Source organism: Lissotriton vulgaris, chromosome 5 (genome assembly GCF_964263255.1).
Source record: "Lissotriton vulgaris chromosome 5, aLisVul1.2, whole genome shotgun sequence".
NCBI classification, from domain to species: domain Eukaryota; kingdom Metazoa; phylum Chordata; class Amphibia; order Caudata; family Salamandridae; genus Lissotriton; species Lissotriton vulgaris.
The window spans coordinates 190745189-190761886 of NC_141693.1; the positions used below are offsets into that span (position 1 = coordinate 190745189).

A 16698-nucleotide genomic window follows, 5' to 3' on the forward strand; every position below is an offset into this window, starting at 1 on the left:
CGCTGACATGTTGCTCTCCGATTTTGGTACTGCACTGATTATTGTATATAACTCTGTCTTTTGTCCTATTGTAGTCCATTCCCTAACACCCATTCCTTGTATTTGCCTATGCCTAACCTGTACATAACGTGCTTATCCCTGTAAAGCGCTCTGATACCCTAACGGGTCATGTTCGCGCTCTATAAAACCTCAAATAAATAAATAAATAAACGTAGGCCAAAAAGATAAGTGGTTATTATTTCTTAATATCATTATAGAAGTTATGAAGTACGAAATACAGCCAGCCTGAGCTCAGGTGAGGTGTATTTTGTTGACACACTCTGTTCTGACTGGGATTGCACTCCCTTCACACATCCTCAAGACCCTGCTCTACAGCTGCATCTTTGAGGAACTGATCATAGATTGACCTATTTGGATATCCTGTGGCCAGTCCACTATTCAGAAGCGAGACTAATACCACTCAGAGGAGTAATGCCCCTCAGGAGTCTTGATCCAAGCGTTGGGCAGGACAAATGATTTTGTTTGAATCACTGGGGCTCCACGAAGCCTCATCACAAGAAGTCTGACACATCATTGAGTAACAACAGATCATGCACCCATTGGTTTCTCACCTTTTGCTCCTGGAAATCCTGGCATGCCAAGAGCTCCTTTCGGCCCTGTTAAATCAACCAAACAAGAACTGTTTATCAGAGACTTTACACACATGAAGAGTAAATAAAAGGCAATAAGAATAATCGATATTTTTACTTCATTTGAAATGGATGAGTCACTCTAATGAACTGTCCCCGGCTTTCTAATAGGATAGATCAGTAAGTTCATGCAGTAGCTACAGAGATCTACTTGCAGCTTCACAGAGCACAACAGCTCATACATCCTTACCAAGTCTTTTAAATTAAGAATCATTCAGCTAGATAACATTGGATTACATAACCAATGTGCTGGTAGATCTGGTTTATACAAAAAAAACTTTTAAAAGCAAGCTGTGTTGAAGACAAAAGATGTTACAATGTCTTTGTTATCGAGCATGAACAGATGTAGAAAGTGAACGGAAAACATCTAAAGCTTATATATAGGATTTGCTTTGAAAAAAAACTTTTTTTTAAAAATAAGCCTTGTCACAAAATTCAACTATATTTGCTTTCAGGAAAGAATTAAATCATTAGATCTTACAATAAAATAATGTTCCTTTATTTTAACATATATTCCTATCATTATGTTGGTTGCTCCATTGTGAGTATGTTGCAGTACCTGTGGTTGACTATGTGTGGTGTTGGCCTTACGCCAAGGCTGAGCTGGAGTGCATTTACTACTATTCTGAGTCCTTTTTTCGTAACTTTAGAAGTGCAGCTTGTGAAAAGGAATGGCTTACTGTTTTGTTGGTGGGTGTAATTCCCTGACTAACCCCCTCCTTAACCCTCCCTTAACTCCTCCCCAATCCTCTCTAATCTCCTCCAATTAATAGTAAGTAGTACCTATTTTCCAGTAACTCACACTTGTCCCTCCGACATCTGCCACAAAATACTTAACAAAATACATATTGTTAGAACTTGAGGTATTGGGTAAGGTACTTCTGGAAGGCTATAATAATGTAAAGCTTATGTAATACATAGAATCACAAGGCTGCCTAGATTTATCACAGTCCGGTTTCAAACCAAAGCACAGCCCTGAATCAATCTTATAGCTGTTACGGACTACATCAGACTCTCCCTTGACAACAATCAGGCTGTGCTATTGGTGCTGTTGGATCTGTCGGCAGCCTTTGATACAGTGTCACACCATAAATTACTCCAAAGACTGAAGGAGATTAGGATCAGTGTACTTGCTCTAAAATGTTTTTCTAGTTTTTTAAACAGCGCACACAAATCATTAACCTGAGTCCTTTCTGTTCTCGCACAGTGAAGCTCACGAAGGGTGTACCACAGGGCTCTTGTCTTAGCCCTATGCAGTTTAATGTTTATGTGGCTCTTCTCACTAAGATTATTAGAGACTTTGGGTTTTCCTACATGGATGATACCCAACTTCTTTTATCATTTGACAATAGCACTGCCTCTACCAAATCCCTCTTTGCGGAAGGTATGCAGGCGATTTCTGGTTGGATGACTGAAAAGTTCCTCCAGCTAAATGCAGATAAACGGAGATTATGCTATTTGGTAACTCTCAAACACTGGGGTCTCCAGAATGGTGGTCACCAGAGTTAGGCATAGGCCCTGTCCCTAAATCGGTGGCTAAAAACTTGGGTGTCTGTTTGGACTATTATCTTACTATAAAGGATCAGGTAGTAGCTACATCTGGTATCTGTTTTAATATGTTGTCTCTTGCGAACAGTGGCCATCTCCTCCTTCTATGTGTACGAAAAACTTAGATACAGGCCTTGGTGATTAATCGTTTAGACTATTGAAATGCGTTTTTAGTGGCTGCAAATTAATCTTTACTGAATTAACTTAAGGTGGTTCAGAACTTTGCGGCCTGATTGGTTCTTAATATGCCACCTAGAACAGTCTCTATGCCTCTTTTGTGACAGCCTCACTGTCTTCCTAAAAGTCAAAGAATCAAGTTTAAGATTTGTTGTATGGTACACAGAGCACTAAATGGCAAGGGTCCTAGGTATCTAACTGAAAAACTCATCTGTTATGAGCCGAGCAGACTTTTGAGCTCAAGGGAGAAATCCCTTCTTGTTACCCTCCATTTTAGGAGGTCTTGGGCGGAGGGTAAAGCTGTTTCCTGCCTTGCTCCACGATATTGGAATCTACTGCCTCTACACCTTCAAAAGTGTACAGACCTCCTCCTTTTTAAGGAAACTTCTGAAAACAGAACTTTTCTGTAACTGATCTTCCTGGTCCGGTATCCCTGCTCCCATAGAGCAGAGATACCCCTTAGGGGGTGATTCCGGCACTTTACAAATTCCATCATTCATTCATTCATTCATTCATTCATTCATTCATTCATTCATTCATTCAAGGTGGGTCTTAGCCATTCTCCAGCAATAACCACAATCTTTTTCAGGTTGAAGCACAAAAGTCATTAAATTAACCTGTGCTTAACCTTTTGGTAGCTTGGCACAAAAACAGTCAGGCTTCACTTAGAGGCATGGTATTAAGTATTTAGGCAACACACAAACACTAATAAAGTGAAAACACAACACGAGAAAAATCCCACTCCAAATTATAACAATAGAGAACATTTTAATAAATAAAAAGACATAAACATGAATTGAATCCAATCAGTAGAACCAGAGTTATTTTATTAATGAAATCTAGCACGTAAAAGATCGAAGCACTAACAGCAGGTATCTGGTTGCACGAGACGGAGGCAAAGTTAAAAGTTAAGACCAACCATGATGAAGAACGCTTCTGACACATGAGGTGGATTGGGCCTAGTCTAGGTTTACCTTGGACTTAAAAGAAATTTTGAAAGGAAAATGTCTGAGAAGAAAATATTTAGGGGGGCAAGGCAGCTGGTGGTTTCCGAGGAGGAGGCAGTGCTGTCATCAGGGAGCCGCAAGATGAATTGGCTGTGAATATGTCTACATTTTTCAGGTAAAAAAATTCTAGTGGGATGAAGCTGCAGGCTATGTCCAATGAGGGCTCCTCGGGTGAATACCCTTCCAGAGAGGAGCCGCTGTACAAGGTTTGCTGATTGGTGAGCAGGTATGTCCCTGTCTCCAGTTGGTTCCCATGCCACTTTTAGTGGGAAATGTTTGAAGTCCCTTGTTTTGCTTTTTGGCTATTGGGGCACCTTTAGCCCCATTTCCATGTATCTAAGACTGGCTAAGCACCACTAGGAAGGTAGGACTCACTTCAGGTAGGACCCAGGTGCATATTCAGGGTTCTTGAAGCTTTTTGTATCCGTGCAGCCCAGAACAGGAGACCAGCCCCCTAGCTCCTGGAGTCAGTCTGGTAGTCCTAGGTTCAAGTGTGGAAGTAGATTATTAATAATACACTGGTGCAGGGTCATCCTTTAGTCCACAGCTTCTTAACAAGCAAGGAGCAATCGACAAAGGAGTGAAGTACAAACCAAGGATCATTTATTTAGCATTCATGAATGGGGGCCCATCCCACAAGCACCATAGACATACTCTAGGAGAAGCACACTGAGCGATGGGTTACATGGGTTACAACGGCAAGAATCGACAGCCTCGGTGTCTTGTGTAATTGCTACGTCCTAAGGCTGAACAACAAGATATGTTATCTGAGTAAACTTTACTTGAGGATTAACCATTGTCTGAAAAACATCGAGCAGACACCAGCTGTTCTTTTGCGCTGACTCTGCATGTATACACAGCGTACAATGCTCCAATATAGATTCTTTACTCATGTTTACACAGATGCATTGTCAAGGATAGAGCCGGGCTGGAAGCAGGGCAAGGGTGAAAAATGGATGAGGCAGAGCTTAATCAAAAAATGAGAGAATCAGATTTTACATTTCAACAGTCCTTCCTTTTCAGCCTATGCTGAATCCATTTTAAAAGTACATGTATTAATCTCTGATGTCAATATATATACGTTCGTAAATTTCAGTTTGCATCATCATTTCATGATTTGATTCATGAATATTAATCAGTGAGGTTTAATATTATTACAAGTAGCTATACAAGCTGTACATATCGTAGGGGCACATTGAATGCAACAACAGCAGGTGAGAAAGATGATTCCTATGGTAGCTAATCCCATTAATAATTTCCAGCCCCTTGTAGAAATGATTCCCCATAACCACTCAGACCAAGTCCATGTTCCTTGGTCTTGATGTATTTCCGCAGCTATTTTCTGCAATTTCGAAATGGCGTCATAAACAGATGGGGCATGGTCAGGAATGAACACACAGCAGCTACTCCCGATAATATGACATGCTCCACCACGATCAGCTAATACTATGTCTAGGACCACTCTATTTTGCAATGTTACAATTCTCGTAATTTGAAGCTCTTCCGTATTATTTCCGAGAACCATTGCTGTTTGATTAGTTACTGCTTCTACCACCCGGGTCAGACTTCTAATCTTCCTACTCTTTAGTTTAGTTTAGTTAGTTTAGTTTTTAAAACTTATATTGCGCAACACCTACCTAAAAAGGGTTTCCCTGTGCAGACAGAGATACCAAGATGTCGAAAACCAATTATTTATCAAATAACCAGGTTTTAAGTGATTTGCCGAATGTGATGTAATTTGTCTCATTTCAGAGCGTAACTGGGAGTGAGTTCCAAAAAGAGGACCCTAAAAAAGCAAATGATTTTCCCCCCATCCATGCCAGTTTGAATTTGGGGACGATAAATCTACCTTGAAAAGCTGATCTTAGATTTCTAGGCGGTATGTATGGTTTAGCCAGAGCACGAAGGTAGCTGGGGCTGTTCCTGATTTAATTTTGTGCATGTAGATGAGGATCTTAAATTTTTAGCCAATGAAGTTACGTAGATGAATTGAAATCGAGGCAGTCTTGGAAACTTTACACAGCAGTATGACTGCTGCATTTTGTGCCATCTGTAATCTGTGTATTACAGGTTTGTTTGATCCCGCATAAAGAGCATTTCCATAGTCAAGCCTTGATGTAATCAAGGCATTGACAACGGTTTTTCTGGTTGTCTCTGGCAGCATCCAACAGATTTTGCGCAGCCATTTTATGATGGTAAAACATGTGGCTGCGACTTTTATTGACTGATAATGCATACTAAGGGTCTTATCGATTAGTACACCCAAATTTCGAACTTGCGATGAGGGGGATGGAAGGACACCCATTTTGCACGGCCAGTGCGGTTGGCTCCAGAGATCTTTCTGCTTTCTTAGTATCAGTATCTCAGAGAAAGAAAAAGAATCCCAAGTTTAAATCAACCTTCTGCTGTAATGCTGTATCAGGTTGATCTACTTCATCATTATTTATAGTTTTTTTAAATCTATTAAAAGAAATGTCATTAAACAGTCTCTTGTCTTTGTGATAAGTTGCAGGTGCTAAGAATACAGGAGGAAGCAAAAAGGACGCGTAACAAGTTCCAGACCAACCGACTGGTAGATGATAATAACCTTTGTTTCAACAAACAAAATAAGTGTTATGTGAAGTTAGGAAACTACTATTGTTCGTTCCAGTGATATTCAATACTGTAGTACAGTCACTTTTTCCCACAGTAATATTGCCAATGCTGCTTACACAAAGATCTTCTCTGGCTCTGGTTACAGCAATAACAGGAGGTCCATTACCTTTAGGTTATTCGAATGTTAGGAAAAACATATCTTGTGGAGGAATTTCCTCTGCGATACTCCTCCATTTCCCATACAATTCCTTTGGCCTGTGGGAGGCCTTCATCATCGGGGTAACAGACCTTGTTTAACTGGGCATTGAGTCTTCCAACATCAGTTAGAGTAATATTATTGATTTCAGAAGCCCACAAAAGTGTGAACCAGGCTCCACAAGAGCCAATATGTGAGAATGGCAGGGGAATGAGAGGCGTTCCTCCTTTTTTCTGATGAGTTGGCATCATTCCACCTCCCCAGCAGTTCGTAGTGCTCGTAGCATTATGAGTATGATGTAGCTTTTGTATGAAAGTGTAATTGAGGTAGGACATTCAGTGCTTTTGTTAGGGAAGGGTGAAATAATAATGTTCCGTGGGGACAGGAATAGTAGTGGGCAATAAGTTTCGAGCTGGAATTACTTTCTCCATTGCCCAAAAAACTGCTGCCAATATTATCAATAATATGATCAGAGACACCACACACAGAGTCTTGTCTTACTGCGCAGCTTGGATCCCAATCTCTGCATTTCTCCTTCCCAGTATCAATACAATCACTGGTCAGAAAGAGACCCAGGCACCACTGAACACGTATCACAACCCACTCTAAACCTAGTTCAGCCGATTCTGTGATTCTACCGTGTCACAGCCGTACCGTTCCACTACTTTAAACTGGTCCTCCGGTGTCTCTATCTGCTCCTTCCCTTCCTTGGTCGTAAATTGTACCTTGTTGCCTAAGACCTAGTTTGATCAGGAAACAAAGTGTCTTCAGTCAGGGGATCAACACTTTTCTGAGTTGGTAAGATGTCTTTCAGATCATTTCTGCCTTCTGGCTGGAGAACAGTCGCTGGGATTCGGTTGCAATGTAGTGCATTTATCCAATGATGTCTGTTGGTGACACAGACAGCAGTTCGGGTGGCCAGCAGAACTTGCTCGGCGTTCTTCCAACGAGGTTCTACGTTCTTAGAGCAATGGAAGTTCTTGATTAGAACAAAGACTCCAGGTTTGAGACCATGAACAAGACACTCTGAGTTGTCTTGTATAGCTTCATGCACCTGCCGGTAAATCAAAGACAAATTTTCAGTCAAATTTTTCAGATAATCACTCAAAATAGGGTACTGTATTTCCTTTATCACATTTGGCCTTGGGGGTCCCCATACATTCATCGGCCTGCCGAAGATTATTTCATATTTCCGATTTTACTATGTGGGATGGAACAAACAGATAACAATGCTAGGGGCAAAACATCTGGCCAATTAAGGCCCGTTGTTGCCAGTATCTTTGCTAGTTTCAACTTCAAAATAGCATTGTACCTTTCTAGTAGACCCGCTGCCTGGTGGTAATTAGATACAAAAGAAGGGGTTTGAGTGTTACTGCACACCTAGTTTTATATGGTGAACCTCAATTTTGTCTGTACTCCGTGGTTAAATTGTGTAGGCGTGCTACCGTGGTCGGGGGTGAGTAGACCCTTATCACTCAAACTATATGCAATGTGAAGAAGGCTCTGGACGACCAGAGTCTGAACACGGTGCACCGCTTAAAGGACAACTAACTGTTGTCTCCCATTTATTTACAATATATTTTTAAACAATAAACCAAATGGACTCAATTGCCATTCAAAGCTTAGTTCATTATTTGAATGACAATTGAGTCCATTTGGTTTATTGTTTAAAAATATATTGTAAATAAATGAGAGACAACAGTTAGTTGTCCTTTAAGCAGTGCACCGTGTTCAGACTCTGGTAGTCCAGAGCCTTCTTCACATTGGTGGTAATTAGAAGCATGAAACTTTGTTTTACCCCTAACCCCTTCATTAGGTACTCTATTATCTGGCCAGTAAAGTAGGGGCCATTGTCCTTTCATAGGACTCTACAAACCCCAAAACGGAGGAAGAACTCCTTTAACAGCATTTTAGCTGTTGTCAAAGCTGTGTTGTCTTTGGTTGGCTAAGCTTCCAGTCACTAACTAAAAGAACAAACCATTACTAATACATCCTTTAAATTATTGCAGCGCTCTTACTGAATATGATCCATTTGAAGTGCTTTGAAGGGGGGCTGGGGTGGAGAAAATACACCAGTAGGAGTTGATACTCTCTTCTCAGGATTGTGCTGTAGACATATCATGCAATGTTTAACCAAATGTTCAGCTGTTTTCTGAATGTGCTGATTATCCCAAACATGTTTTACTTGGGAGATAGTGTTTTTGGCACTAACGTGAGCAGGTCCATGAGCCATGGTTACAAAGGGCAGTAAATAAGCATAAGGTAACTTCCATTTCAGCATATCTTTTGACCTCCAACATCCCTCATCATCTAACTCTCTTTCCTTTTTCCATTCTCCTTTTTCTTGTTCTGTAGCTAACTGCTGTATTTCTTTGATCTCTGTATACATATTTTCCCATCTCTCAGCTTGGGATCGTAATACAAACATCCTACTCGTGTGTATACTCACAGTGTTTCTGGCAATTTCGTCTGCAAAGGCATTTCCCTGTCCCTCTTTATCTGGGATTCTTTTGTGGGCACTACATTTGATAATAGCTACACTCTTTGGCAATGTCAAGGCAGTAAGAAGACTATTTACCAATTCACCATGCTGTATTTTAGAACTATGGGAGGTTAGGAATCCTCATTTCTTCCAAAGTTTGCCAAAATTGTGTGCCACACCAAATGCATACTGACTGTCTGCGTAAATGTTCACTGATAATCCTTCACTAAGTTCACAAGCCCTTAAAAGTGCTATAAGTTCAGCTGCTTGGGCAGATTTTTGCGGAATGCGGGCTGTTTCTACCACAGTTTGTAATGTGGTTATGGCATAGGATGCAGAGGTGCTGCCATCAGGTAATTTAAAGCAGGAACCATCCCCCCATAATTCCCCCACAGGATCTAACAAAGGTGTATCTTTAAGATATAGTCTTTCTTTAGTTTGTTCTTCTGCCAGACAAATACAGTCATGCAAATGATGAGTATTTTCAGCTGGCAAAGGTAACAATGTAGCTGGGTTCAATGTCAAGCATCTCTTGAGTGTGATATGAGGTGCAAGAGCGTAAGTGTTGCATTAGTCAAGTGTTGTGTTTTAGTCTGATTAAGGAGTGCATCTACGGAATGTGGTACCATAACCACAAGCTTGTTACTCAATACTATCCCCTCAGATTGTCGAATAGAAATGGCTGTGGCAGCAACCGCTCTAAGACAGCCTGGAAGTACTCTGGCCACTGGGTCCAACACAGCTGAACAATAAGCACATGGACGATGTTTACTACAATATGGTTGTGTTAAAACTGACAATGCACATCCTTCTCTCTCGTGTACATATAATATAAAAGGGTCAGCATAGTCTGGAGTGCCTAACACTGAAGCAGAACAAAGGGATGCAAAAAGGTGCTGATATCTTCTTGACATTCAGGTGCCCATGGTAGAGGAAAGGGAGTGTCTTTAGTAACAAGGGACAAAAAATGTTTGATGATAAGGGAGAAGTTGGGTATCCACTGTCTACAATAGTAAGTAATGCCAATAAGTGCCCTGACTTCTTTTTGAGTACTTGTAATGGGAATTTTTAGAATAGTTTGAATTCTGTCTTTAGTCAGAGTGCGACTTTCCTTAGACAAGAGGTGACCCAAATAAGTGACCTCAGATTGACAATATTGCAACTTATTCTTAGAGACCTTATGTCCCTTAGTAGCAAGATGATGCAATAGGGAAAGAGTGGCCTCTTAACAATGCTCAACTGTAGCTGTGGCGAGCAAAATGTCATCAACATATTGCAAAAGTGTATTCCTGGTGGCAAAAAAAGTTCATCCAACAGTCTTTTAAGTTCCTGACTGTAAATACTAGGACTTTCTGTATAACCTTGTGGAGCTCTACAAAATCTGAATGAGCAGCCCCTTAACGAGAAGCCAAACAAGTATCTACTATCCTTATGTATAGAAATAGAGAAAAAAGCATTCTTGAGATCGATAACAAAAAATACAGTAGCTGTAGGTGGGATTAATGTCAACAAAGTCGTAATATCAGAGACAACAGGATATTGAGGAATCACTATTTTGTTTACTTCTCTTAAATCAATCACAAATTGGTAAATCTTGTCCCCTGTTCCATCACCCGTTTTAGGGTGAGGAGAATGGGGCTATTGCATACATTAGAGGAAACTTCCTCAACAACTCCTGCACATATCATGTTGTCAATGATAGATATTAGCGCATCCTCACCTTCTTGCGATATTTTATATTGCGGGATCCTTGGTAAGGAGGCATCCTCCCCAACCTGTATGTATACTGGGGAAATGTCCATTATTCCCACATCTGTGTCAGTGGTAGCCCAAACACATGAAAGAACAGAATCAAGATCCGAACATAAAGAAAAATTATATTGTTTAAGCAATGTCTTTTTCCCAAAAATGACACATACTCCAGATGGGGAACAATGTATAGTAGCATGGAAATATTTCAAAAGATCAAGTCCCATCAAATTATCAGGGGCGTGTGGGGGAAGTTAAAAGGGAGCTGAAGCAATAAAATTCTCTACATGCAAAGGCAATTTTTGGGACACAGGGCTAGGAGTTGGTGTTCCATCAAACCCTATCGATGTAATCACTTGGCCAGACAAGGGTGTCCCAGAGACCAGTTTCTGAGATATTGTACTGCGTGTCACCCCTGTAAGCACTAAAAACTTCTGATCCTGCCCAAGTATGGTGGCTGTTGTATAGGGTCCTGACTGGTCTACAGGTATCTCAACTGATACTCCTTGTCCTACGCTGTCCTAGGCAAATGTGTTCTCATAGTTTCTTCTGATTCCCAATCCTCCATAGAATATCGATTATTCCATTAATCAAAATAATTTTCTGACCTATTTTTTTCTGGAGCTTGAGCTTGTTGTAGCTGCTGTCAGGGAACTGGAGTCCCCCGGCTACCATACAGTTGTCCCCTTCCTCTGCCACTAGCAGCTAAAAAGGACATTCGGAACACCAATGTTCTTTCCCCTTACAATAAACACATTGATCCGGCCCTAGTGGAGTTTGTCTACATTGTGGCCCTACTGGAGGTGCTTGCCTAAAATTCTGACCATAGGTTTGACCACAACCTCGACCTTGGGGTCCATAGGCCTAGACCATCATTACCTTAGTTTTCAATTCTTTTAGTTTTCCTTCTTTACGTTCTTGCTCAGTGGTCACTTGATTCTGATAATACTGAGCCATATCTAATATAGCTTTCGGGGTTACCAAAGCCCATGTACTCTCAGAATTTTTTACGCGAACAGATATCTCAGGAAGTAGATTTCCTACAAATCTATCTAAAAACAAATGCGCACCCATAGGTGTAGAAGTGTCTAGCCCACTAAAATCGTGGAACACTTCCTCAAAGGGAGTAAAGAAATCAGGAACGGCCTCTCCCTGTTTTTGTTTACAACCAGTGAGGAGTGCCCAATCTATTTTCCTTGCTGGTACCCTCATTTTTATATAAGTATGTATATTACCAGGCAGATCCAATATGAGCTGACTAGGTTTCTGACATGGTTTCCTATCCCTGTCGGCTGATATGATGGCATCCCAGTCTCCACCTAAATCAGCAGTATGATCCTGTTTCGGATTAAGTTGCCACATATCCTGTGGCAGGATCATACCAAAAAACATATTAATATCAGCTAAGGTCATGACACAGGAATCAACGGCTGCCTGTACATCATCGTAAAATCCTCTAGGATTTTTCAGTATATCTGTTAAGGAGGCTTTTAAAGTAAATACATCCGTCCTCTTCCAGGGCGTATATATCCAATTATACAAAAAATGGGCTCCAGCATTGGGATCCTTAGGGTCATCATTATCTGCATTCCCTCTTCCAGGAATAATTTGTGGCGCGGCTTCCCACATAGGTCTCATTCGAGGAGAGGAAGAAAGTTCATTACAATATCAAATTATTGCTGCTAGAGCATTATTAACTCTACTTACAGGGACGGCTCCTATCTGACACTGTCCATTAATAGCTCTAACTTCATCGGGACCGTTCTGTCCTTTAGTCATCTCCCACTGAACTATAAGTTGATGAGTAAGCTTATTTATCAGACAAAGAAGTTCACTCTCTGAAAAATCCCGTATCTGATCTATCATTTCATCTAATTCCATTTCTAAATCACTTAACCACTTCAGTACTATCAACCTTATTGCGTCCTGACAAAACTGAGGTACAGTGGAACAAAGAATACGAGGGGTGGAGACAGATACAGGAAGCACGGGATCATCAGTCATTTCAGGTGCAGTGGCCTGGGATGGGGGTGCAGTGGCCTAAGATGGGGGGGGTAAGGGATATACCAGTACTGGTTGGAAAATAGAGAGCTGAACAATCGGGGGTAAAGGTGGTGGTGCTGTAGGTCCAGGGGGAATGACATTTTGCGGTCCAAGGGGAAGAGGTGTCAAAGATACATATGTGGGTGGGGGTTGTTCAATCAATAATCCATCAAGGTCTGAATCCACATCTTCTTTGTGGATTTGTGCTGTTTCTGTCGGTCTGACTAAATATCCTTAGATATTAGTAATCTATGCTCTCGATCTAAACATTCCTTCTACTCCTGAACTTCCTTATCCTTCAATTCCTTATACTTTTGATACTCTGTCTTCCTTTCTTGTTTCCTTTGTACCTTCTCCGCCTTGAGCTGCCGCTCTTTTACTTCGTTCCTCCACATGCGCTAACTGTCAAACATAGTTGGCCTAACTTTCTTTAAAAACAATTAATCTCTAAATACTAGAGTTTGTGAGGGTGCATTGTCCACTCTGTTGGCCATTGTAACTCAGGATCCCCTTTTGTATATTTTTCCACAATGCATTATACATGATGGGAACAAATACCATATTTGATGTACATCTCAAAATTCGGCGTACCTTCTGGTGGCACCGGCTGACTCTCTTCCAAAATGCTCTGCTTATCGCAGCAACAAAACTTCCAAAGTGTGCTAAATACAGGCATTTTATATAAGATATAAAAAAATTATAAAGAGAGAGAAATGAAAAAATATTCTCACATTACCTGTAAGAAAAAATGTTAATCAATACCAAAAAGCAAGTTGCAAAGAAGGTTCAAAACAAATTCCAAACAAATTCTAAACAGATTCCAAACAAAATTCCAAACAAATTCCAAATAACCAAAGGAACTGGTTCAATACAAATCTACCTTATTCGTAGTCTTCAACTCCCACCTCTCGATCCTCCCTGATCCAAAAGAATGACCATCCGAGAGCCCCAGTCAAGGCTAGCAGTTGCCAGGAATATCAGAGTCGGAGACCTGAAAAATCACCTTGGACATGAGAACTAGACTCTTCAGGTGGCGCGCTCCTCAGCGAAGTTCGTCTTACCGACACGATCTCCTCTCCGGTCCAACTGCAAGCCTTTGATGGGGCTCCACAGGTTGGGCGCCACTTTGTGGAAGTAGATTAATAATAATCCACTGGTGTAGGGTCACCTTTTAGTCCACAGGTTCTTAACAAGTGAGGCGGAATCGACTCTAGAGTGAAGTACAAACCAAGGTTCATTTATTTAGCATTCATAAATGGGGGACCATCCCACAAGCACCATAGAGGTACTCTAGGAGAAGCACACTGAACGATGGGTTACATGGGTTTTTATAGCAAAAGATCACAAAAAAGGGACGTCCAGAGGTAAATAGAGCTTTGGGAAAAACACACAAATGATGTAACGGCAAGAATCAACAACCTTGGTGTCTTGTGCAATTGCTAGGTCCTAAGGCTGAACAACAAGATATGCTATCTGAGTAAACTTTACTTGAGGATTAACCATTGTCTGAAAAACCTCGAGCAGACGCCAGCTGTTCCTTTGCGCCGACTCTACATGTATACACAGCCTACAATGCCCCAATCTAGATTGTTTACTCATGTTTATACAGATGTGGTGTCAAGGATAGAACCAGGCTGGAAACAGGGCAGGGGTGAAAAATGGATGAGGCATAACTTATTCGAAAAAGGAGAGAATAAGATTTTACATTATAACACAACGAGCAAGACAAGACTAAAGCAGTAGGGCAGTTCTCTGGGGTTAAAGACAGGCTTCAGACAACAGGGCAGACCTTGGTAGCATGAACGCAGTTTCTGAGATGCAAAGTGAACTGAAGAGTGGATCTCAAGGTCTAATTTTTATATCTGATGTTAGAAATTGGGTTTTCAATTCAGGGAGTGAAAAGCCTTCTCATGCAACAACCACAAGTCTTGTCAGGGTGAACCACATAATTCACAAATTTAACTTGTGCTTAACTCTCCTGTAGCTTTGCACAAAGCAGTCAGGCTTAACCTAGAGAAAAGGTGTAAAGTATTTCTGCAGCACATAAGCAATAATAAAGTGAAAACACTGTACAAGAAAAATCCCATACCAGTTTAAAAAAATAGAGTAAAATGTAATAAATAATTTAAGACCAAAACAACAAAAATCCAATCAGTGGAACAGAACAGGAGTTATGACTTTTTAAAGTTTGCAGTGCAAAAGAATGCCTAAAGGATCAAAGCACCAACCGTGGACAACTAGTTGCATGAGACCAGGATAAGGTCGAAAGTAATGGCCGTCTGCAATGCAGCGTGGTTCAGATACACAAGATGGATTTGGCCTGGTCTTGGTTTACCTTTGCACTTAGAAGAATTTAGTAAGAAAAATGTCTGAGAAGGTAAATTTCAGTGGGGCAAGTCAGCCAGTGGTGTCCAAAAATGAGGCGTAATAGCCCAGGAGCTGCTGGATGAAGTCGAGATGAAGATTTCTACTTTCGGTCTTTGCCACTTTTTTGAAAGTCGGAAATCACCAGCAGGACGAAGTTACAGGCTCTAGCTGATGAAGGCTCCATGAGGCTAGATGTGAGGAGTCACTGAACAGGGTTTGCTGCTGCAGAGCAGAACATTGCAGGACCTACCACATAGTCATACCGACAGGCAAGAAGACAGTTCCCTGTCTCCTATTGATTCTCAGCGCATATTTTGACAGAAAATGTTCAATTTCCCATGTTTAATATTTTTTGCTGTTTGGACTTCTTTAGCACCACTTCCAAAGGTCTGGCACTGAGTGGACAATGCTTATAGGTCACTATTCACTTAAGGCGAATATAGCATGTTACATCGCATGCTATTACAACGCGTACTTTTACATCGTGGTCTTTACAAAATCTGCAATGGTAGTACGCAATACCCTTACATCGTAAGTCATTACAACGACTTGCTGTAGGGGCGCACTGGACTTAGGAATGGTATTATTTACTATTTCTACTCCAGTTTGCGCAACAGCAGAGAAGGTGTTGGATTTCATGTCCAATACCTTAGCGCCCCTACAGCAAGTCGTTCTAATGACTTGCGACGTAAAGGTATTACGTACTAACAACGCGGTCATTGTAACGACCGTGTTGTAAAACTACGCGTTGTTGGAGCTTTTTGTATCCCTGTAACACAGAACAGGAGGCCAGTTAACTGGCCCTTGGAGTCACCCTTGTAGTCCTTGGTCCCAGCAGCAAAGGCAGTCCTCAAGCAGCAGAGCAACCCTCTGAGGGTTCAAGGCATGCTTCAAGCAGTATGGTAGTCCTTTGGGAGCAGCAGGGCAGTTCTTTGAAGCACATAACAGGCCTCATGCAGCAGGGCAGTCTTCTGAAGTTCAGGGCAGGCTTTCTGAGTGTCATCCGGTGGTCCAGGAGTGAACTGAAGAGTAGGTCTAAGGGTCCTATTTTTATACTGTGTATAAACTTTAAGAATCCCCCGGCCCCTTCCCTCCTGCCCACAGTTGGTTCTGGAATTTCCTTCCTCCTTCCCCAGGCTCCAGCAAGTCTGGAGTCACAAAAGGCTATCATGAAGTTCTTTGTGAGTGTGCTGAGGCAGCACCTTTGAAATGTAAGTGGGGCAGGAAAAAACTGCTCCTCTCTGGCCCATTCTGCCAACTTTTAGTGCCCCTTTGTCTAGGAGAAATAGGCAAAAGGGGACAGATCTCACACTTAAGTGCAGAGATCTCTACAACTGGGAAAAGACCTCTGCATCGAAAAGATAGCAGATGTGATCTAATGTTGTTTTGTGACTGGAATTTTTGGTATACTAGAAGTACTATTGTTGTACTACTAAACATACTAAAAATACAATTTCTGAATAGGCCGACAGTTTAGAAAACATACCTTTAATTTTTCCTGACTTAAGGTAAGTGTAAATTAAATAGTCCAATGACATACGTGTCAGTTGGGAACTTTCAAAGTACTGAAATATTTTGCATGTAGTGAAGTATTCTCTTGCTGTAAATTCAAGTTTTTTCCTGAACTTGAAACCGAGACACATACACGTTGCCGGCTACCATGCCGTATCCATGGAAACAAAAAGTACATGAAATTCCTAATTTTAAACTCTGGATTGCTGAAACAATTACCGATTGTGAAACCATACTGTGATTCATCTGAGCCCTGAAGAAGTCTCCCTTTGAGACGAAACGCATCGGCTATGGTCCTTGAGTTTTATGAACATTGAATAAAGAATCGTCTGG

General features: G+C 41.2%; 1 protein-coding gene across 1 annotated transcript in view; it reads right to left on the bottom strand.

Annotated features, from left to right (window-relative positions):
• Positions 1-16698, bottom strand: part of LOC147710450 (ficolin-1-like) — a 242905-nt gene that overhangs the window by 157266 nt on the left and 68941 nt on the right. Inside the window, exon 4 of the mRNA XM_086921139.1 lies at positions 612-656. Coding sequence (XP_086777265.1) covers positions 612-656 — 45 coding nt within the window. The remainder of the gene's footprint in view (positions 1-611; positions 657-16698) is intronic.